This window comes from Talaromyces marneffei, chromosome 2 (genome assembly GCF_009556855.1).
Source record: "Talaromyces marneffei chromosome 2, complete sequence".
In the NCBI taxonomy this organism is placed as follows: domain Eukaryota; kingdom Fungi; phylum Ascomycota; class Eurotiomycetes; order Eurotiales; family Trichocomaceae; genus Talaromyces; species Talaromyces marneffei.
The window spans coordinates 3873301-3896837 of NC_072349.1; the positions used below are offsets into that span (position 1 = coordinate 3873301).

At 41.6% G+C, this 23537-nt stretch overlaps 6 protein-coding genes across 6 annotated transcripts; 2 read left to right on the forward strand and 4 right to left on the reverse strand.

Annotated features, from left to right (window-relative positions):
• Positions 1-10980: 10980 nt before the first annotated feature.
• EYB26_003748 (uncharacterized protein) lies at positions 10981-11343 on the forward strand (the record flags this gene model as incomplete). The annotated part of the gene is made up of 1 exon (XM_054263042.1): positions 10981-11343. One exon carries the CDS (start codon positions 10981-10983, stop codon positions 11341-11343), a length of 363 nt encoding a protein of 120 aa, XP_054119017.1.
• Positions 11344-11563: 220 nt separating this feature from the next.
• On the forward strand, positions 11564-13010 carry EYB26_003749 (uncharacterized protein; the record flags this gene model as incomplete). The annotated part of the gene is made up of 5 exons (XM_054263043.1): positions 11564-12042; positions 12090-12132; positions 12529-12558; positions 12619-12898; positions 12967-13010. 5 exons carry the CDS (start codon positions 11564-11566, stop codon positions 13008-13010), a joined length of 876 nt encoding a protein of 291 aa, XP_054119018.1.
• Positions 13011-13379: 369 nt separating this feature from the next.
• On the reverse strand, positions 13380-14530 carry EYB26_003750 (uncharacterized protein; the record flags this gene model as incomplete). The annotated part of the gene is made up of 2 exons (XM_054263044.1): positions 13380-14383; positions 14440-14530. The coding sequence occupies 2 exons, from the start codon at positions 14528-14530 to the stop codon at positions 13380-13382; spliced, it is 1095 nt and encodes a 364-aa protein (XP_054119019.1).
• Positions 14531-15235: 705 nt separating this feature from the next.
• EYB26_003751 (uncharacterized protein) lies at positions 15236-15590 on the reverse strand (the record flags this gene model as incomplete). Its single annotated transcript, XM_054263045.1, has 3 exons — positions 15236-15300; positions 15371-15503; positions 15570-15590. The coding sequence occupies 3 exons, from the start codon at positions 15588-15590 to the stop codon at positions 15236-15238; spliced, it is 219 nt and encodes a 72-aa protein (XP_054119020.1).
• Positions 15591-15886: 296 nt separating this feature from the next.
• Positions 15887-16907, reverse strand: EYB26_003752 (uncharacterized protein; the record flags this gene model as incomplete). Its single annotated transcript, XM_054263046.1, has 5 exons — positions 15887-16040; positions 16094-16270; positions 16460-16637; positions 16694-16734; positions 16816-16907. 5 exons carry the CDS (start codon positions 16905-16907, stop codon positions 15887-15889), a joined length of 642 nt encoding a protein of 213 aa, XP_054119021.1.
• Positions 16908-19777: 2870 nt separating this feature from the next.
• EYB26_003753 (uncharacterized protein) lies at positions 19778-22382 on the reverse strand (the record flags this gene model as incomplete). Its single annotated transcript, XM_054263047.1, has 2 exons — positions 19778-21128; positions 21205-22382. 2 exons carry the CDS (start codon positions 22380-22382, stop codon positions 19778-19780), a joined length of 2529 nt encoding a protein of 842 aa, XP_054119022.1.
• Between the last annotated feature and the right edge of the window lie 1155 nt (positions 22383-23537).

A 23537-nucleotide genomic window follows, 5' to 3' on the forward strand; every position in this document is an offset into this window, starting at 1 on the left:
GATGATCAGGATGCATTGAATTCGCGACGGCCATTTCCTTCAAAGCTCGATTTTCAGAGACTGCTTTAGGAGAATTTTCAAGGTCATTACGATCACCAGTTGTATCATCCTTATCTATAACATCTTCCCAGTCATTGGAAGGATCTAATTCGTAGCTATGGTGTTCCGTAAACCATTGAGCGCCTCGATTGTTTTGATATCTAAATAATTATTATTAGTGATTACCTCAATATATCGACTCATTAATGGAATAGAGATTATACCGTTCGCGTAGAACATCATCTTCAAGCTTCTTTTTTATGGCTCGTTGATTAGCAGGCGTGGCTTATTGATATCCTGTAGAATCGATAAGCCTCTTTTTGGCTCGATTGATCGCTTGATTGTCATTGCGCTTCTCACGATCAAGTTGTGCATAAAGAGCTCCTTTCGCCTCGAGGGCTTGCTTTCGTTGGCGCCTACGAACAGTATACGTGTTGTCAGAGAGCTTATTATCTGCTTTTTACTTCTGACCGGTTGTGGTGCCTGGTATAGGGCCTCGTAGGCGTGGGGTTGCTTCATTTGATGGCCTCATTAGCATGAACGATTCAAAAGAAAGAGAGGCTTCTAGCTACTAACCATTGGGAGACTCTATTGTTGATATGTGGGAGGAGATAGGTAAGAGGAGAGATGTCAAGAGAGTAATTAGATAAAGAGAAGAGTAATCTTGAAGGATATTTTAGAAATAAGATCACGCTAGTAAGTGAAAATTTTTGATATAAACAATTGTCCCGATTAGGAAAGACAAATAGAAAGACAAACGAAACTGCGTGATACCCTTCTCATATATTTCTCTTAGTAAACCAATCTTACTACTTCTTTGTTTATTCTAATATCACCTCACTTTGAAGCCAAGGTAAGTTTACTTTCAACTCACTTCTCTTTCAATCAACTAATCTCTCACTCTAGCTTTACTTCACTTTATCCTTCACTCTTTATCTCCCATCTCAATCTCACTTTACTCTTAAATCTCCTACCCTTTTCACTTCTTATTCTTTACCTCAATTCACCTAAGGTTAGTGGTAAGCTAAAGCTACGAGTCTAATATCAGAACTTGAGATTAACTGATCGCGACAATAGATCGCTTCATCGCTCAACTCATCTCTCACCAATCTTCGAACTTTCACTGATCTTCAAATTTTCGATTCAATCAACCGAAGTAAGTTATTTACTGATATCGTTACAATGAGAACTTAACTGATCACTACAATAGATCGCTTCATTCATTCAAAATGGCTAGAACCAAAATGCCGGCTAGAAAAATCGCCCAAGGCAAAGGTCCTAGGAAAACCCTCCCTGGAGCTGGAAAACGAGTTCTTCCTCCTCCCCCACCCCGTCGTCGTCGTCGCTACAAATGGGGTAGTACGTTTGATTGCTTCATTTGATTACTTCCAATTTACTGATATCATTATTAGCGACCGCTTTACGCGAAATTAGAAGATACTAAAAGTCAACCGATTTGATCATACCCAAACTACCATTCCAACGACTTGTGCGAGAAATTGCGCATTAAGTCACTTTAGAAAAAGATATGAGATGGCAGAAATCCGCGATTCTAGCTCTATAAGAGGCTGCTGAGGCATTTCTTGTCAAGGAATTTGAAAGTATGTCTTCTCAGTTTGTACTATATATCGGCAATACTAATTATATATAGTGACCAATCTCGCTGCTATACACGCACACAGAGTCACAATTCAGTCTAAGGACATGCAGCTAGTTGATCAACTTAGAAGGATTATGACTGGTACTAGATACAGATCTAAGAACAGAGCCTGATCGCCTTAAGAGATTGCTTCATTTGACGACTTTCCATTATTTTGTTACTATTGTTACTAGATACCCAAATTGAATATTATTACGTGGAAATTATTACCCGCAGTTTGGCAATATGTTATTATTACTAAAATCTCGTATGAAGCATGTACGCGTTTTAAGATTTTGTATTTTTTTAATTTTGTAACGAATTCCGCATTTAGTCCGCCGTACGCGTGCTCTGGATTCACGTGGTCGGGACTACGTTTCTCCGTCTCCGCAACCGCGCGAACGTCAAACCGCACTTGCTTCCGAATAACTTCACGTCCGGCCGTCACACAGAATGCCTATAAAAGCCGGCTTGAGAACATGAAGTGTTTAGACAGACGGAGAATGGAATACACACAATCTTGCTAGTCACTTCTTCTTTTACCATCCTTGTAAGATACTATCTAGGATTAGCCTAAAGTAAACCCAGCAATCCGACAAATGTCGGCGCCGGGTAGGTGCCAGGTAGGCGCTGCATGCTTAGTGAGGGCTTCGCCCGAACCATACCAACATGAGGTCAGCTCATAACAATATAATATGATTATTTTTAATATATGCTAATTAATAATTAAATAGTGTTAGGACTAAATTATTATGATTTGAACAAGCCTAATAGTAGTATGATTAAGCCTGGTATGGTGGAGTAAAAGGGTATATAATGTTTATTCCTATTCTAGTGAGTGCACTCTGTGCTGAGGGTTTAGCCAAGATGGGGAAAATTGTTATATGAGATCTTTAAAGTTGATTTGGCCACAACACCCTTAAGTCTAGTCGAAGAGAAAAGAAAATTATATAGATAGATTGAGAAAAATAAGGACTATATGTCACAGACCTGGATCCACCTTAGTTAAACAGTGTTGTGTCGAGGTACGCTAGGCTTGGTTGAACCACACAAAGGTTCCTTGAGTCGCAGAAGATAAAGTAACTTGAGTAAACAAAGTAACAGTAGTCGAACTGGTGTCTGGAAGTCTTAAACGTAACTAAGATAGAAGAGATCCCCCATACAGCCGGGTGCCCGTACGAGTTAGAATGCCTTGCTGACTCTCACTGTCAAAGTCTAATATCAAGTGACTTAGATTAAAGAGCTATGAAGAACTAAATACATGATGGTAAAAGAGTGTCCTTATATATCCAGTCCTCCATGTTCCGTAGTGCTCATATCGTAGTATCGTAGCATACTACGATGTTATGAGCTGACCTCATATGAAATAGGTTCGGGCAGTCAAGCCCTCACCGAGAACGTGCGACACGTGAAGATATTCCCGAGTACCGGACAGGCGCTGAGCATGACACCTAAGGATAACACCCTTGGGAAATGCATCCGGGATACTATTGCCAGGGCCGTACCAACGTTACCGAGCAAGCCCCGAACATACGGGAATGGCACACGAAGTTCCCTCACAAGCACCGAGACGGTGCTGAACGTACGGAGGAATTGACCGAACCAGCGAGCTCCTTATCCCTATATGAACTGCATGTACGAGCTGAGAATCTTGTTGTTTTCTTTCCTTCTTTTCTTCATGTTATGTTTTCTATTTTAATATGCCCTTACAGTGCGCATTAGGCGGGACTAGCCCGTAACAGCTATCTTGTTTATTACTTTGGCTACCTGCCCTTTCTTAAGCAGAATACCACCGAACCGCCGTTCAGTGACGAGTTTACTCTGATCTAGACGCTTGTGAAGCAACCGGTTTACGACACCGGGATAAACCGACACTAACTAACTAACTGTACCAGCTATTTATGGCTTTTCCGTAATCTACTTTTTGCTTTTGATGGAGTTTCTTAGGGACTTTCTAAAACTCCACGGGGTTTATTTTTTCATATTCCGGAGGCTTAGCGCCCCTAGAGCTTATGGTCTCTGAATGAATAAGTTTTCTGTTTTGAACAGATTTGTCAGTGGTTTCCAGCTAAATCTGTTCTTGCTGTTGAATTGATATGTTCTTGGTATTGAACAGATTATAGTATAATCTTATAGTTTGAAGTCAATAAAGATATCTGTGGTCTATCTGCCCATCATGATCATCACTTAGGTGCAAAGAAATAAATTCATAGATACCCCCATTCTACAAAAATTCCTCTTCTCACGGCGCCTTGATGGTATACCACTGGGCCATCGCACACCTCTGCAATCATCGCTGGTGGATCGAGATTGTAAAGGGTAAAGTGAGACAGAGTTCGGGTAGAAGGTGTCTCCATAGACATTATTAAGAGTATAATACACATATTCTTCATGTATGTTATAGGAGAGGCATAAGTGAGGTTCAGGGGCTAATAGACCATCTGGGGTGCGAGTAACCTTTATATCTACGTCGCCAGGAGAGGGATATATAGCTTCTACATATCGACCCTCTGGCTCAAGCATAACATTTTGATTCTCAGGAGGGCCTATAGTCCAGACCCAAATCGGAGAGTCGCACTTATTAAAAATAGTGATATTGCCATTCTGACTCAAGACTAAGGAAGAAAGAGTACCTATAGCAGTAAGAATAGTGAATAAGGTATGCATTTTATTTTATGTTATAGATAGATCATCATACATGATAATAGTAACTATAGTCCAAGATAATTAAAGATATTAGAGCGATATTAAAAGCCTTTATATATCTTACTAGTATATTATTAAAGTATTACTTGATAGCCTACAGGGTATTTAAAATTCTCAATACAAGTTTTAAGACAGCTTAGAATAACCACTGTTAATAGAGCACCTATACTGAGGCATTGCAAACAGTAGAAATAATACTAAATATAACCTTGGAACGTTCCATCTTATCTGGATAATAAATACTACTGAATTCTATTACTACCCAACTGTCTAAGACATAACAAATCATATTATTCATATACTATAGCGAAAGTATAACTTTATAAGACAGTCAGGTAATAGAAGTTATTGGTATAACAGTGTTACCCATACATGATATTTCTAAGGTCCTGCTTAGTATTATTTATGCTACTTCTAATGTCTCAGCATAGATGCTATATTTATTTATTTCTATATTCGCTAATTATTGACTAAGAGTAGAGTTGGTACCAGGTTGAGCTTAACCAGGACCTAACCTAATCTTTTGATGTTGGTTAGTGTCATAGATCTGGATCCACCTTAGGTAGTTAAAACAGCGGTGTGTCAAGATATGTTTAAGATAGGTGGAACCTCACACAGGTTACTTTGATCCTCGAGTAAGGTGATTTGAATAAACGAATTGACAACGGATCGGTCGATACTTTGGAAGTCTTAAGCGTAACTAAGATAGAAGAGATCCCCGTACAGCCTGGTGCCCGTACGAGTTAGAATGTCTTGGTGACTCTCACTGTCAAAGTCTAATATCAAGTGACTTGGATTAAAGACCTCTGAAGATTCACTAAATACATGGTGAATGAGTGTGTTTATATAGCCATTTCTTCCTACCATCCTCCTACCATCTCTCCACCATCGTGGTATATCTCGCAGTATTCCTCGAGGTATACCCAATGGTTATCGTCCTCGTTGTCTACCGTGCTCCTACCATCCCAATGTTTGCTTCCGTAGATTACTTAGGTAACTGAGAATTTGAGTGGGGCGCTGTAATGTATATTGTGTGTGTACCTGAGGAGGAAAATTATCTGGTACAGGTGGCCTTACATTATTGTGTGTAGAACTGCGCGCGCTATTTTAGTAAGGAGGAGGTCTCTTGGCAAATCCTTGTAATGAGGACCGGTTGATATCCAATGAGAGCAGCTGAGTGGATTTATGCTACAATAACCGTATCCGGGATAACCGTAAAATAACGTCTGTCAGTAACGTAGGTGGTAACTAACTTAACTAGTTAACTAGTATATAATTTGTTATGTCTAAGACAGTCGGGTAATATAATTTATTAGTGTTTATTATCGTAATGGCAGGTTTTGGACCGAACCTAGAGGGGTGGAATGATAGTCTGAATGTGGGAATAGGTTACGGAAAGCTTGCAGTAGCGACTACTACCGTATAGGAAATGTATAGAGGAACTACTAAGTTCTTCAGTAGCCACGAAGGATTGTATGAGAATAATTGCTTGCCCTTTCAGGCTTCGCTCTATATACATAAAGGTAGGCACCGATTAGGCGCCTAGTGTAACTGGGGTTATAAAACTGTAGTCATCTTTCCTACTTACATGCTTGCCACTGTAAAGCTAAGACCAATCCTCAAAACATCCCATGGATGCCTTAGATTGCTAGCAATAATCCCGTAAGCCTATTGGTTAGCTATAGCGATCTGGTAATGGAATCAGATATTACAATTATCTAGATAAGATGGTTCCAACTTCCAAAGTTATATTTAGACTATATTATTTCTACTCTTTCTAATGCCTTGGTATAGGTGCTCTATTTATAGTAGTTATTCCAAGCTATCTTAAAACTTATATGAAGAATTTTAGATACTAGACTATTAAGTAATACTATAAGTCTATAGTAGTATAGTTACTAGTAAAATATATATAAAAGCTTTAATATCTCTCTAATATCTCTGATTATCTTAGACTACAGTTATTATTATTATCTATTGATAGTATAAAATAAAATGTATATCTTATTCACTATTTTTACTGCTATAGCTATTCTTTCTTCCTTAGTCTTGAGTGAATACTTCACTGTTTATAATCAGTGCCTATTTCGGGTTTTTGTCTGGACTCTAGGCTCTAGTGGGAGTCAAAATGTTCTTCTTGATCCATATACTCAATATAGGGAAGATCTGCGTAGATCTTCTAATGGTGGTGTAGACATAAAGTTTACTCTCGACCCAGAGGGTGTATTAACGTCTTCACCTCAATTGCGCTTTACATATAACAAGCTTGGAGCCGACATCCAATACACTCTTAACAATCTCTATGGAGAACCCTTTTATAATCATCCCCTCACGGTTAACCCCTTAGCCGGTTACGGCCACTTTTGCAGAGATATACACTGGAGACGTGGTACACGACCAGATGGCTACACTAGGAAGCGTAATTGTAAACTATTGACAGCTTTCCATTTACATCTTTGCAGTCTCCAGTCCTATGACTTGCTAAGTGATAGCCATAATTCTGTCAGAGAATCAAGAAAGTCACAACCAATAGATTAGACGCTAGTCCGCGGACACTAACTACTGCACGATGGAACAAAGGATTTGTCAGATAAGCTGGCTTTCCAATGAAGCCATCGAATGAAGTGATCAATCCGAAACCGTTATGTGTAAGAGAAATGTCTCAAGTTTACTCCGTGGGATAGCTGTCAGATAATCCGGATATCCAGAGGCAGTCAAATGAGGCAGTCAATCAGAAGCTCTACTTTATAGCCCCCAATTTTACCCCTCATGATAGGTCACAAATGATGTCAACCCTACATGCCGGATTCGATAAAACCAGCTCACCAGATGTCTATAAAAACCCGGCTTTGGAACCTCATGTATTCAGACAGACAGAGAGAGAAAAACAGATACAATCTTGCTAGTCACTTATTCTTTCACCTTTCTTGTAAGCAACTATTCAGGATTGGCCTGGAATAACCCCTCCAATCCGACAAAACCCGCCAATCCGACAGGATTATCCGCAACCACTAGGGTTAGGGTAACAGAGCCAACAGAGCCCTGGCTATGTTGACTATGAAGGATAGAAGAGAGCCGACAAAGCAATCGCTTGTTACGAATCAACCTGCATGACGCTAGTCTATACTACGACCAAAAAGGAAAGGTCACTTTGGAATTACGAGCATATGAACCATACGATGACAAGACCAGTGGAAGGATGTCAGGATGAGACACTTCGGTATGGGACACACCAAGTCACGTGGAGATATGAATAATATACCATTATTCATAACGATAAGGAACACTACGAAACTACAGGATATCATTGGAAGGAATATCGTAGTATTGTAGTAAAGGACATCGTAGTATGCTACGATACTACGATATGAGCACTACGGAACATGGAGGACTGGATATATAAGGACACTCTTTTACCATCATGTATTTAGTTCTTCATAGCTCTTTAATCTAAGTCACTTGATATTAGACTTTGACAGTGAGAGTCAGCAAGGCATTCTAACTCGTACGGGCACCCGGCTGTATGGGGGATCTCTTCTATCTTAGTTACGTTTAAGACTTCCAGACACCAGTTCGACTACTGTTACTTTGTTTACTCAAGTTACTTTATCTTCTGCGACTCAAGGAACCTTTGTGTGGTTCAACCAAGCCTAGCGTACCTCGACACAACACTGTTTAACTAAGGTGGATCCAGGTCTGTGACATATAGTCCTTATTTTTCTCAATCTATCTATATAATTTTCTTTTCTCTTCGACTAGACTTAAGGGTGTTGTGGCCAAATCAACTTTAAAGATCTCATATAACAATTTTCCCCATCTTGGCTAAACCCTCAGCACAGAGTGCACTCACTAGAATAGGAATAAACATTATATACCCTTTTACTCCACCATACCAGGCTTAATCATACTACTATTAGGCTTGTTCAAATCATAATAATTTAGTCCTAACACTATTTAATTATTAATTAGCATATATTAAAAATAATCATATTATATTGTTATGAGCTGACCTCATGTTGGTATGGTTCGGGCGAAGCCCTCACTAAGCATGCAGCGCCTACCTGGCACCTACCCGGCGCCGACATTTGTCGGATTGCTGGGTTTACTTTAGGCTAATCCTAGATAGTATCTTACAAGGATGGTAAAAGAAGAAGTGACTAGCAAGATTGTGTGTATTCCATTCTCCGTCTGTCTAAACACTTCATGTTCTCAAGCCGGCTTTTATAGGCATTCTGTGTGACGGCCGGACGTGAAGTTATTCGGAAGCAAGTGCGGTTTGACGTTCGCGCGGTTGCGGAGACGGAGAAACGTAGTCCCGACCACGTGAATCCAGAGCACGCGTACGGCGGACTAAATGCGGAATTCGTTACAAAATTAAAAAAATACAAAATCTTAAAACGCGTACATGCTTCATACGAGATTTTAGTAATAATAACATATTGCCAAACTGCGGGTAATAATTTCCACGTAATAATATTCAATTTGGGTATCTAGTAACAATAGTAACAAAATAATGGAAAGTCGTCAAATGAAGCAATCTCTTAAGGCGATCAGGCTCTGTTCTTAGATCTGTATCTAGTACCAGTCATAATCCTTCTAAGTTGATCAACTAGCTGCATGTCCTTAGACTGAATTGTGACTCTGTGTGCGTGTATAGCAGCGAGATTGGTCACTATATATAATTAGTATTGCCGATATATAGTACAAACTGAGAAGACATACTTTCAAATTCCTTGACAAGAAATGCCTCAGCAGCCTCTTATAGAGCTAGAATCGCGGATTTCTGCCATCTCATATCTTTTTCTAAAGTGACTTAATGCGCAATTTCTCGCACAAGTCGTTGGAATGGTAGTTTGGGTATGATCAAATCGGTTGACTTTTAGTATCTTCTAATTTCGCGTAAAGCGGTCGCTAATAATGATATCAGTAAATTGAAGTAATCAAATGAAGCAATCAAACGTACTACCCCATTTGTAGCGACGACGACGACGGGGTGGGGGAGGAGGAAGAACTCGTTTTCCAGCTCCAGGGAGGGTTTTCCTAGGACCTTTGCCTTGGGCGATTTTTCTAGCCGGCATTTTGGTTCTAGCCATTTTGAATGAATGAAGCGATCTATTGTAGTGATCAGTTAAGTTCTCATTGTAACGATATCAGTAAATAACTTACTTCGGTTGATTGAATCGAAAATTTGAAGATCAGTGAAAGTTCGAAGATTGGTGAGAGATGAGTTGAGCGATGAAGCGATCTATTGTCGCGATCAGTTAATCTCAAGTTCTGATATTAGACTCGTAGCTTTAGCTTACCACTAACCTTAGGTGAATTGAGGTAAAGAATAAGAAGTGAAAAGGGTAGGAGATTTAAGAGTAAAGTGAGATTGAGATGGGAGATAAAGAGTGAAGGATAAAGTGAAGTAAAGCTAGAGTGAGAGATTAGTTGATTGAAAGAGAAGTGAGTTGAAAGTAAACTTACCTTGGCTTCAAAGTGAGGTGATATTAGAATAAACAAAGAAGTAGTAAGATTGGTTTACTAAGAGAAATATATGAGAAGGGTATCACGCAGTTTCGTTTGTCTTTCTATTTGTCTTTCCTAATCGGGACAATTGTTTATATCAAAAATTTTCACTTACTAGCGTGATCTTATTTCTAAAATATCCTTCAAGATTACTCTTCTCTTTATCTAATTACTCTCTTGACATCTCTCCTCTTACCTATCTCCTCCCACATATCAACAATAGAGTCTCCCAATGGTTAGTAGCTAGAAGCCTCTCTTTCTTTTGAATCGTTCATGCTAATGAGGCCATCAAATGAAGCAACCCCACGCCTACGAGGCCCTATACCAGGCACCACAACCGGTCAGAAGTAAAAAGCAGATAATAAGCTCTCTGACAACACGTATACTGTTCGTAGGCGCCAACGAAAGCAAGCCCTCGAGGCGAAAGGAGCTCTTTATGCACAACTTGATCGTGAGAAGCGCAATGACAATCAAGCGATCAATCGAGCCAAAAAGAGGCTTATCGATTCTACAGGATATCAATAAGCCACGCCTGCTAATCAACGAGCCATAAAAAAGAAGCTTGAAGATGATGTTCTACGCGAACGGTATAATCTCTATTCCATTAATGAGTCGATATATTGAGGTAATCACTAATAATAATTATTTAGATATCAAAACAATCGAGGCGCTCAATGGTTTACGGAACACCATAGCTACGAATTAGATCCTTCCAATGACTGGGAAGATGTTATAGATAAGGATGATACAACTGGTGATCGTAATGACCTTGAAAATTCTCCTAAAGCAGTCTCTGAAAATCGAGCTTTGAAGGAAATGGCCGTCGCGAATTCAATGCATCCTGATCATCTAATCGCTATGGTCTCTAAACTCAAGCCGATCTTTTTATCGCTTCTCAAGAAATACATTCCTAGCTATATACATCAAAATGTGTTTCGTGGTTTGCATAGTGGACAACCCGTTGTCAAAAAGAGAGAGTCAAGCCAGTCTTATTCATTCGTTATCGCTACCGAGATCGCTTCAATGAGGCGATCGAAAATCATACCAGTCAAGCCTATATCGAGTTTGGAGATAAGAATGGGGCTATGATATTTCGTTTCTGGCGAGAATTTTGGTTCATTGTTGCTCGAGAGGCTTTGAAAAAGGAAGAAAAGACTAGAACAAAAGTCCCCGATCTTCCTCCTCATAAATACTATTCATCCCAGCAAATCTCTATATTTAAAGCATTTGTCGCAGCTGATTCTCGCAACTGGTATGATCTCTCTGGCCCAGCGGATTGGTGGCTGGACTCGTACGATTTTGGAAAACATGGATGGGATATTGATATTGGCAAAGTTTCCGGCTACAAATTAGCTTATGAGTATTTCAATGAATACTCTGCGGTCAATATTCCAAAGAAGTTTGAACAAATGAGATGGGATCCTGCCGAATTCTATCTAGCAGTCTGAGATGATTGCTTCAAATGATTGCTTCATTTTCATTTTCAAATACTCTACTCCTGTTACTTAGTTTTATTAATGGCTTTAACTTAATTAGGTTAGTATTTTCAGTTCTAATTAATACTATGTATAAGAGTGCCTAAGTCATGTGACCAGTAAGATATTTCTAACTTTTTAATCCCTCCGAGATTTTTAATTCTTAATAAATCTTTCAAATCAGTTTGCCACCATGCCTGCAGGACGACCACCAAGTGATATTGATCAATATAAAGAAGAGATATCCTCCAGCTTTTTGAATGGCCAGAGCGTATCTAATATTACTAAAATACTGTCTGATAAATATCAGATTACTGTTCATTCTCAAACAATTCGAAGGCGGCTTCAACAATGGGGTGTCTCACGTACGAATCACGAATCCAAAGAACTAGAGGATAAGATCAAAGAACTATATTTCCAACATGGTTTACGTGACCGTCAAATCATCCATGCCCTAGAAAAGAATGGTATAAAAATATCCCAGTCTACCCTTACAACAATTCAGCGTAGGCTTGGGCTTCACCGTCGGGTTGTCAACCCAGAAGATATTCAAAATATAAATGATCTTGTCAGGGCGGAAGTTCAGAAACAACTCAACAGTGGGCGTATTGAAGGCTATGGGCGAGGCTATCTCTACCGATTCTTTCGACTTAAGGGTTATAATATAGCCCGGTAAGTCTTTATTGCAATATATAAAGTATTTTCTAACAGTTAAATAGCGATCGATTATATAGTATAGTTCAGGAACTTGATCCGGATGGGGTCAATCGTCGAAAGAGTGATGTCTACCGGCAACGAGGGGAGTATGTAGTTCCTGGCCCAAATTATATCTGGTCTATGGATGGCCATGATAAATTATCCTTCTGGGGTATACAAATATATACTGCGATCGATGCTTTCTCTTGATATATCACTTGGTGCTATATTAATATCAGCAATCGCACTCAAATCAGTGTACTGCGACAGTTTCTTGAAGTGCTTCAGGAAACAAAAATCCAGCCTCGCTATATACGCTCTAATAAAGGGGGCGAAACAGTTCTAGTTACAGCCGCACATTATCTACTACTAAAAGAGCAGTATGAGAATCTCTTTCTTCAAGACTGTTATTTATATAGTATAAGCACATCAAATCAGCGAATAGAAGCTTGGTGGTCATAGCTTACAAAAAGCCTTCTCTTTATTTTTCGGGTAAGGCCTAAATAATCCAATTGCTACATAAGATCGCTTCATTATTAACATTCATTATAGGATTATTTCCTGAAACTCAGCAATGATGGATATTTCAAGAAAAATAGCCTTGCAGATCGAATTGCGATATTAGCAATATATATGCCTATGGCTCGTGAAGAGATTGCTTCTTATATTAACGTATGGAATACGCATGGAATCAGAAAGCAGTCTCATCGCATTAATAGTATCAATGGCCAACCCAACGTTTTATATCATCTATCAGAAGACGGTATACAGGATTATGGATCAAAGCCTGATCAAGTGGTATTGCAAACATTGCTTGATGAGCATAATTTTGGTAAACTATTTCCACTCCTCTCTACAAAGCAATATCCGATTCCTTGGAACTAATCTAACAATTTGTAGAACTTAATGAATATCTGCCGCTAGATACTTTGAATTGGTGTTAACAAAAGTTACAGTCTTAGGGTTTTGAAAGGATTAAGCTTGAAGACCTAAATGAACATGGAGAACGTACGCATTTCATTGTATATTTGTATCTCCGGGATCAAATTAATCTACACATCGCAACACAATCAGAGCCCCAGCTCAGAGAGTGCGAGAAGCCAACCCAAGAGGAGCTATATTTGCAACAGGATTTACAGGACGTTGCTACTGATTTAACAAATCAACCATGGTTCTCAAGGTAGTGGGCATGTATATATAGAAAATAAAGCAATTAAATGAAGCGATCTTCAAAGAACAGAGAGTAAAATATAGAACATAAAATCTAAGGGATTTCTTTTAACAAAAGAGTCTAAACACCTTATAAAATAGAATCAAAGGAAATGTTTCTTAGGGAACAACTTGCCATGCCGTCTCCGAGTGTTGGATGCTGGTCCATCCTGAGCTAATAATAGACTAGATTCCTCGGCAGCCACTGCTAACAGATCGGATTGCTCTGCTGGCTCTTTTAATAGACTAGCATCCTCGACAGGTACTGCCAATAGATTAGCTTCTTCCTCTAGCTCACACTTAACTTTCAATCCATTATCCAGACTCTCCGCTAGACTCGACTTCTTCTTCGCCCGTCTCACGACGTCCTTTAAAAGACGGAACGCCTCACTAAGTGCTTCATCATTATTATCAGATATTGCTTCATCATCACTAGAGATACTGATTACATTATGGCTAGTTTGAGTATGTGCAATTCCAAACGGTTCCTTCTCTTTCTTAATGATGGGATCGGCTTTCTTCTCTTTCTTAATGGTGATACCGGCGCTACCATTATATTGTGTTTGGGTCTTCTTCTTTGGCTTAGACACTAGGAATGAGGTAGCTGATGAAGCACGTCTTCTTTTCAATGCATCAGATTGAGGATAAAAATCGACTGGGGGGAAGGCACGGTTGGTAGTATCGGTAGAATAGTCGATGTCATTATCTGAGATTTGATCACTGATATTGATTGTACGCTCATAATCATCTTGTGATTCACTGTCGCTTGGTGATTCAATGTCACTTAGTGATTCACCGTTGCTTTCTAATTCGGGATATTTCCCAAAACAAATATGCAATTTGTATTGCGGATTAGGATTTTCTCGGAGCTTCTTCTTATCGACTTCTAGATTTAGAAGCAGATTCTCGAATCCTTCTTGAAGTACCGTATCCGATAAAAATTCAGCCATTCTCTCGTTTGCTGTTGATGCAAGTCGAGGAGTATACTGGGCCTTGGATTTAAGTAGTTGTTGTAGCTCCCGACATGAGGGTTCGAGATTCTTGATCAATTCAGCGGGGGTGCGGATATCGAAGACTTCGTATTGAGCTAATAAGATGCTATAGTTCGCTAAACTGAAGTATTAGTAAACAAGATGATTATCTATTATCTCACTGCCAACATACCGACTTTTGTCCATTTACCATTGAACCAGGGGGATCCATCGTTCTTGGGCTTATAAAGAGCAATCGATAGATTATAATGTCCCTCTGCCATAGTCTTCTTTTCTGCTGATAGAACTGAGGATCCAATGTTGTTCCGTCCAGGTAAAAACTTCTTCCCAATCACTATAGCTTTCTGCCGGAGTTCTCTGCTTTGAGAAACAGACTCTTTGAATGTAGTGGTAGTTTGAGGCTGTTTCTCTTTATCCCTTTGTTAGGGTTTTCTTGACCGCACCAAGGACATGCTAACATAGACACGCACTCAGTTGCATGCACAAAAGCAGGCTTTTGGCTGCACATAGGCGTGAGCCATGCTTTAAGTAGACTCATTGGTAATGTCTGTTGATCTAGAGAAAGAAAAAGATATATGAGAGAAATGGTGTATATATATCCATGAAAAATAATTTTTATCATTAATGTTTTATTTAGTCCACTTCGTGGACGCTAAGAGAATTTATCAACAAAATTACTTCTTAATTGGATCGCTTCATTAAATTATCCACTTCGTTCAGATGTATATATATATTGATTGCTTCATTGGATCGCTTCATTAAAGGATCCACTTGGTATTCAGATATAGATACATATTGCCTCATCAGATCGCTTCATTAGATTGCTTCATTAGATCGCTTCATTAGATCGCTTCATTAGATCGCTTCATTAGATCGCTTCATTAGATCGCTTCATTAGATCGCTTCATTAGATCGCTTCATTAGATCGCTTCATTAGATCGCTTCATTAGATCGCTTCATTAGGCTGCCTACTTTCTCAAGATGACTTCACCGTTATTTGCATCATAGTAGTCACTGATTTCTAGGTCCATAGCTAGTGGCAGAACATCGGTGTCCGTGTCAATGTCAAAACGTTTGAATATTGAGGAATGAATGATGCTCACCCTTGTCAGACTTCCACGTTGGAGCTTCCACGTTGTCGCTCTGGTAGATTTCGATGACTCCTTGGTAGCCAAGTTGACCGCCAATATGTAAAGTGGTATTTTTGAGCCATCGGTACTTCTCACTAGGAAGAACCTTCTCATTCCAAGAACAAAAAGTCAACAATTATTCGTAGTCGTTTACATCAAGAGCATTTCTTACCCTTTTTATATGCCAGAACATCTTCTGGACTATAGTTCCTAGGTCTGATGTTCGGTAGCGTTCTTTTCTTCATGCTCTCCCTCCACAAAGGGCTTAAGCAAAACTGTACCATAACTACACCTCGCTTGTCGACTCGAAATGAAGGTTTTTTCTGACTCGCGCTTAGCTGCGCCGCAACAAATTATGGACTATAGACTAGGTGGTGGCACAATCACCTAAGTGTTGGGGATGAATCTTCTATAAAAAATTTGAGTTGAGACTGAATATACTTAGATTCAGCCAGTCCTCTGTAAAGGAGAATTGCTTAGGATATATTGTTAGAAAGTCACTTTAGCTACTTTTAACCGGCCTAAACTGGCTTGACTTATAGAGATTGGGAACTTATTTTCAGCCTTAGTTCTGACGGCTTGTTTGCTGATGAGTCCTGTCACGTTTTCAATAATAGGATGAAACAGTTCCTCCAAGTCCTCGCTGCAAAAATTGAATGTCAGCAAGTCTTCTCTTGAATTATTGGGTAGAATTACCTTTGCAAGATGACTTCACCGTCATTTGTATCATAGTAGTCACTGGTTTCTAGGTTCATAGCCAGTGGCAGAACCTCAGTGTCCGTGTCAATGTCAAAACGTCGTTTCAAGCTTTCGAACTCATTCATCAACCTCATTGCATCGTCGTCGTTCCCAGCCGCCAGATTCCATTGGAATCTATATGCAAACGAGGCAAACCATACGAACGATAGAGACCCGCTCTAAGATATAAATATCTCCCATCCCCCACAGCTCTCTTCTTCTCTTCTTCCTTCTTACAACTACTCTTCCACCGTCGAGAATCTGCCCACCTGCTGCCGCTGCTGCCACCACCACCCGTCGCCGTCGTCGTTGCCGCCAGCATACCCGCCATGCTCGCCATCGTCAAATCCGTCGCTGCGGCCATGCCCGGCTTCGTCGCCGGCGCCGTTCCCGTCCTCAAGAACGTCCTGGAGTTCTTGACTCTCGTCAAGGACATTCTCGACGTCGTCAAAGACATCATCGGCATCGTCAAGACCATCAGGGGCCAACAACCCCAATGGGGCTATCAAGTAAGTTCTCTGCCCCTGATTCCATGCCTTCCACAACTCATATACTAACTCTGTTTAGATTTCTCAAAGCTCCAGTCTCTACCGAGAGCTCTTTTGTCTCAGTGGTCCTTTCTGCTCGTTTCAAGTCAGTATAGCCTCTGCAACAACTTCTATGCAATAATATATACTGACATTACTTTAGGTTCAGTTTCTGGTTCATTTTGGGGGAGATGCGGGACGAGAGGGAGGATTGAAGGGTCTTGCTTTGGGGGTTTTAGAATCATGGTCGTTCCTTTTTCTTATAAAGAATCATATCTCTGTTCTTTTCTTTCCGCTCCATGATTTCCTGCTTTCTGGGGTCAAGTAGATTTGCAACGCTTACTTAGTAAATGTATTCGTAATAGGTTGTGTTCAAGTCACGGGATACATAGATAGATGTTTATTACGCCCGGAGGCACTAAGCCTATAGGGCACTAGCGTATTAATTACATAATCCATTTCCCACAGATCCGACGTAAACTCGTGATAGCCCATAATTTGTTCTCGTACCGTGTCAGCTTGGTGTTCGGGTTCTCCGGTTGGTGTTTTTTAGGGTGGGGAATTTCCCTTGTTAAAGGTGTTGGCTAGTAGATGGTCTTAAAGGTTATCTTCTCCAAGTGTGCGGTGTCCTATCTTCGGCGGCCGCAGCAGTATCTACCTGGGAAGGGATAGATTACTTCCTTTCCCCTATGTTGATGGAGGTCCGGCTTCGGGTTCCTGTTCTAATCTTCCTGTTGCAATTGCGTACTTGATTACTGCCTGGACGGCCTTCATGTCTGGTTGCCATCGATCCGGGTCGGAGCGTGATTTTCCGCCTAGGAAGAAGGACAGGTTACCTCGTCTCGACTCTGTGCATTGGTTCATGCCTTCTCTCATCGCTGTCCATTTTGTGCAGCGGAATAGGAAATGTTCCACTGTCTCACTTGCTTGTCCACATGCGCAGAGATCGGAGTCTGCTGCGCCTATCCTATTCAAGTAGCTGTTGAGCCCTGTCATTCCTGTCCGAAGCTGGGCCAGGATTTTTGCCTCTTTCCGGTTCAATCTGTCGTACAAGCTCCTTGTATGTTTTCCTGGAAGAGCTGCATCTACAGCCTTTGAGTATTTACCAACATTCTCTGGGAGAGTCCATTCTAGCTGCCGTTCCGCAAGGGCGAGCCTGATAGCAGTTGATCTAGCTTGGGATGGTTGTTTCTCCGGCAGATGCTCTGTTCCTGTCGCTTTCTGTGCTTCAGCTTTTGCTCGTTGTTTCAAGTTGATATCTGCATGTGCTGGTATCCAGATTGCATTTACTGCGTTTCCTCGCCGGTATAAGGTCTCAATCTGCTTATATATCCGCTGGATGGTTTCTTGACCAGATTGCTGGCGGGGTTGGCTGATTGCTGCCACTGCGGATCTATTACTGCTAAGGATAGATATCCATCTACAGCATGCCCCAGGAGGGACTCGTTCTAGGGCGACCGCCATCGCTTCTAGTTCTGCTGTATAAGGATTCTGCTCTGTCCTTTTGCCCAGGGTGATCGAGAAGCTGGATATGTCGGTTCCATTATTGTCTGCCTGGGTGTCTCTTATATGGCCTCCTATACCCACTATTCCGGATCTAGCAGATGCACTTGTGGCAATTAGGATACCAATTGCCTTCTTAGCAATTTGAATGGTCTGTTCCCCGTCTTTTTCGTGTATCGTTTGTATACGCGCTGTCCATGGTGATATTGTGAATGCTTGGATAGTTTCTATCCGCTCGGTTGTTGTTGTTGTCTCTAGGGCTCGAGCTATCCTCTGTAGCGGAGACCTGAACCTCTGGGTTGTGATAGTCCTTAGTTTGACTAGGGGGTTTGATTCAGGTAGTGTTTGGATGTCGATGTGTAGTTTTATAGCTTTCTCCATATGTCGATTGTGGAACGGCTGGATGCCTGCTTCTGCCTCAGCCACAGCAGTTGCTACTGTCCGAAAGGCCCCCGTTACTGCAATAGCTCCATGTTTCTGTATTCTGTTTAAATATTGTGTTCCCCTTGCTCCACAGGCATGCATCCAGACACTAGAAGCGTAGTCTGTCACTGGAGCTACTGTAGCTCTAAATAGTTGTCTTGCTGACCGTGGGGAAGTCATCTTTAGCCTTCTCAGCGCCATGGCTGCCGTGAGTCCTTTGGTAGCAGCATTGGCAATGTGTTCCTTGAACCGTAGCTGGGAATCCATCACTATTCCTAAAATCTTTGCACTTTCCTTTGGTTCGACTATTTCGCCTTTAATCAAGAATGGTATGCTGCTTGAACGGCTTGCCGTCCGGGTGAAGTGAACTATGGCCGTTTTATCACATTCAAATGTTGCCCCGCTTCGTCTTTCCCAATCCAAGGCTCTGTCGATTATGGCTTGTATGCTAGCCCGGTTTACTTCTGCTGATGGGCCTGATACCCATGCCGTATAGTCATCCACAAATGCAATTGCTCCTCCGGAGGCACTTATCCTGTGTTGTACTAAATCCGCATTGAAGAACAGGAATAGTATTGGGGACAGTGGTGATCCTTGTGGTAAGCCTGCCTGTGGTAGCTCCCGTTGTTCGCTTGTAGATCCATTAACCAGGATGTTTGCTGTGCGTCTTGAGCAGAAAGCATCAATCCATCGAACTATTTGGTCAGGTATTCCTCTTGCCTTGAGTCTCTGCAGCAGTCTCTCTTTGAAGACTCCATTATATGCCCCTTGGACATCAAAACTGACCAGGCTTAGTACCTTCCTATTTCTCCAGGCCTTATAGATCTCTTCTTGCAATAATAGAAGTGCCTGTTCTGCCGAGCGCCTCTTCCTTGCTCCAAAGTGGTTTATAGGCAGCAGGCCGAACTCCTCGACAGCGTATGATATCCTTTCCGCGACGACCGCTTCCAGTATTTTACCCAACGTGGAGAGCAATGATATTGGTCTCCATGCTTTAGCCAGCGCGTAATTTTTCTTGGCCGGCTTCTTTAGCGGTATAATCTTAGCATTTCTCCATTGGGAAGGGAGATCGCTATCTTGAAGTGATATCTGAAAGATACGGAATACTCTTTCTTTGACCACTGGCCAGAGCTGCCTCCATACCATTGCTGGGAGGCCATCCTCTCCGGGTGCTTTCCATGGCTTAGCTTCAAAGACTTTTTCGTTCAATCTCCTCCATAGTGAGATCAGGCATGTGTATCGGCTCTCTTTGTGGCCGAGTTCCCTCATCTTCTATTCTCGTCGGTAATGGTGGGAAAAATGTAGCAAGCAACTCTTTCATCTGCTCTCCTTTATCTTTGGTAGTAGATCCATCTGCCTTTACCAATGGTGGTATTTTGTCGCTGAATGAGCTGCTATTAGGTTTTAGATATTTAGTTGCCTGCCATATATTTGCATCATTAGCAAGGAAATCTTCCCAGTGTATCTTCTTCTGTTTCCGGATTGCATCATGATATTCTTTTGCCGCTTTATGTGCTTGTTGTTCGAGCTCATGGATTATACATCCTGCTCTACGCCGCGATCTAGCCTGATTTCTCCAGTATGTGTATATACGGCGAAGCTGCGTTAGATCTGTCGTCCACCATCGTTTCGCGTATGGTGAGGGTTTTGCCTTTGGTGTAAGTTTTGAGACTGCTTCTGTGACCGCTATCATCAGGCGATCCGTCTGCAGCTGGACTGAGCCGTCCAGGGGAACCCCTTGTAAGCTGGTAGTGACTCTAGCTCTAATTTCTGTCCAAGGCGCGTTCTTCCAGAGCAATCTCTCAGTGGTAGGTCGATCCGGGACTGATATATCAAACTCTGTTTCAATAGCTTGGTGGTCTGATCCATGGTTTGTATAGTGTATGCCACATTTAACCATCTCTTCTGCTAGCTCCGTCGATGCTAAGACTAAGTCGATTGTTGTTTCTGTATCCCCTGAATGCCATGTCTTTGTGCCTCTTGGTAGAAGGCTGTGGAGTGAGTGTTCGGTCATATAGTCAACTAAAGCATCAGCCTCCCCCTGTCTTACTGGAGATATTTGGTCTCCGCCCCAGAGTTGGTCATGCCGATTGAAGTCTCCCATAATTAGAACATCCATCCGTTTTCCATCTCTTCCCCGTATGTCTACCACTAGGCTATGTAGTAGCCTAGTTGTAGATATTAGTGCTTCCTCATTGTTCCCCTCCACATAGACTGAGGCCACCAGTACTGCCCTATCTGGAAATTGTAGTATCGCAGCTGTCAGATCTGAGGATTTTACTGGGATCTGTTCTGCCTCAATGTCGCTCCGAACCCATAGCATGCTCCGGATTGGCCATCTTCCTTCATGTCTCTCCGTGGGTGTCATCTTAGTCCAGTAGCTGTGTCCCATTGGGCTTGTTATCATTGTCTTCTCAATCATCCGCGCGTATGGCTCGGATATTGCTATCGCTCCATAATCTCTAATTTCGTTATCGTTCATTAAGCTTTGTTGTATCATATCTCTTTTGCCCACATTGAGTTGTAGTACGCGAAATGATCTATGCATGAGACTGTATAAGGCGTATTCGACAGTTTTTGCTGAATGACTCATGAGGCCCTCCACAGGGAACACACTTTAGAATTGTATCCTGGCAGGTGCTGTGATGATGTCCCTTATTTGCACATCTAGCGCAGGTTTGAGCCTTCTTGCAGGAAAAGGCCTTATGCCCCATCTCTTGGCAGTTATAACATTGAGCAGGTCCTGTTTGTGGTTCAAAGACCCGAGTATATGCGGATTCTCCTGCTATATCAAAATAGTTGCCTTCTATCAGACGTCTGGCTTCCGTCGCTTTGGTAACGTATATTACCATAGATCCATATGCTTTGTTGGAGTCTTTTTTGCTAAGCCAAGAGATCTTAGCAATGCTGACGTTATTTTCTTTCCCCAGGATTTCGGCTGTCCCTGATAAGATATTTCCATCTGCATCTAATACTGCTGTCCGGTTAGCATTGTCGATTTTGACCGGATATAGCTGGTTTCGTAGGATTCTTATTCCTGGTATCTCAATCTTTTGGGCGGCTTCTTTGATCTGCTGCATCTCGTCTTCATGTCTGCAAACCACCTTGATCCGGTCTGCAGTTTTTGGGTCCTTGATCATTGCTGCACACCGCCAGTTTTCTGTTTCCTCATTCCCACGCATCTCTTTTTCGATCTGTTGTCTTATATTGGCTATCTGGGTCTTCGCTTTGTCTTGTTCTCCGACCCGGGACGTGTCGATTGTGCAGAATAGCGTATTAACTAATGTAGGACGGGCTAGGGGTACTAGCTGTGTATCCTGTTGATGACTGGGCTGTCTATCAACTACAGCCGCGTATGTTGTCATAGCCGGAGTACTTGCGACAGTGTCTAGCTGTTCCTGGAGTTGCTTGTAATCTTCTGTAGCTTGGCTTCGGATTGCTTCTACTTGGGTCTGCAGCGCTTGAATTGTATTGCTCTGTTCCCGGATCATTTCAGACTGTTCCTTGATCATCATCTCTTGTTTGATAAGGGCTTCTTTCAGTCCTTTAACCTCTTGGTAGGTGCTTTCTAGGTACTGGCCTATCTTTTTAAGCATGTCCCTGTTTCCATCTTTTCCGCTCTGTTTCTCCTCAATAAGGCCAGCGGCTTTCTTTACCGCTGTTAATTCCACTTGGGTCATTGATTTCTTGGACGTTCTAACGGCGCTGATATTGTCGCTACCCGAGGCCTCTCGGGCCCTTGTTGAGGGCATTACGACGCGTCCCGAGCGCGTTGTTGCCGGCTCCTCCACCATCGCGTCCGCCATCCCCAGCTGGTCGTCGAACCGGCTGTTGTAATGACAGTCGAATTTTCGAAATGACAGTCGAAACAGGTCACTTTGCCTCTCTCTCACCTTCAGTATAGTTTCGTCAAATGCCGGTAGGGTACTGGTCCACGGGATACTTGTATAATAAAGCATATAATGAAGCGATTTGATGAAGCGATATGATGAATACGATAAGGATAATGGCGGTGAATAAAGCGGTGAGTATAAACCAATTAGAATCCATGTGTGGCGATTTGTGAATATTACAGATTGTTACGGCTCATACAAACCTAATTTGCGGCAGAATCAAAAATCGAATTTTGTAACGAATTCCGCATTTAGTCCGCCGTAGCTAGGGATATAGTAATCCCGCTCCGGTGCGCGATATGTTCACTACGCGTACGGCGCTGTAGGCCCCGGATCGTAGCGTCGATAATCCGACATTTATACTTGCTATTTCCAAAGTATACGATATACGATATACAGAACTAGGAGGACTGGATATATAAGGACGCTCATTCATCATCATGTATTTAGTTCTTCATAGCTCTTTAATCTAAGTCACTTGATATTAGACTTTGACAATGAGAGTCAGCAAGGCATTCTAACTCGTACGGGCACCCGGCTGTATGGGGGATCTCTTCTATCTTAGTTACGTTTAAGACTTCCAGACACCAGTTCGACTATTGTTACTTTGTTTACTCAAGTTACTTTATCTTCTGCAACTCAAGGAACCTTTGTGTGGTTCAACCAAGCCTAGCGTACCTCGACACAACACTGTTTAACTAAGGTGGATCCAGGTCCGTGACAGTTATGCATATGACTGAAATGCCTATATAGACTAATATATGATTAGATAACTGATTTGAGTCTTACTGCTGTGGAAGTAGATTATGAGTCCAGCACTGAGTATTGTGCGAGAGACAACTAAGTACAGACAGGTATTCTTGAAGTGTTTTGTCTGATGCCACCGGGTGTAGAAGCGGCGAGTTATGAGATTGATATTCCGAGAGTAACTGTCTTATCCATAGTACTTTATCTATAGTCTAATTTGTTATGTCTTACTGTCTTAGACGGTACGCCACTGGAATTCATTAGTGTTAATTATCCAGATAACTTATAGAATGGTTCTCAGGTCCTATT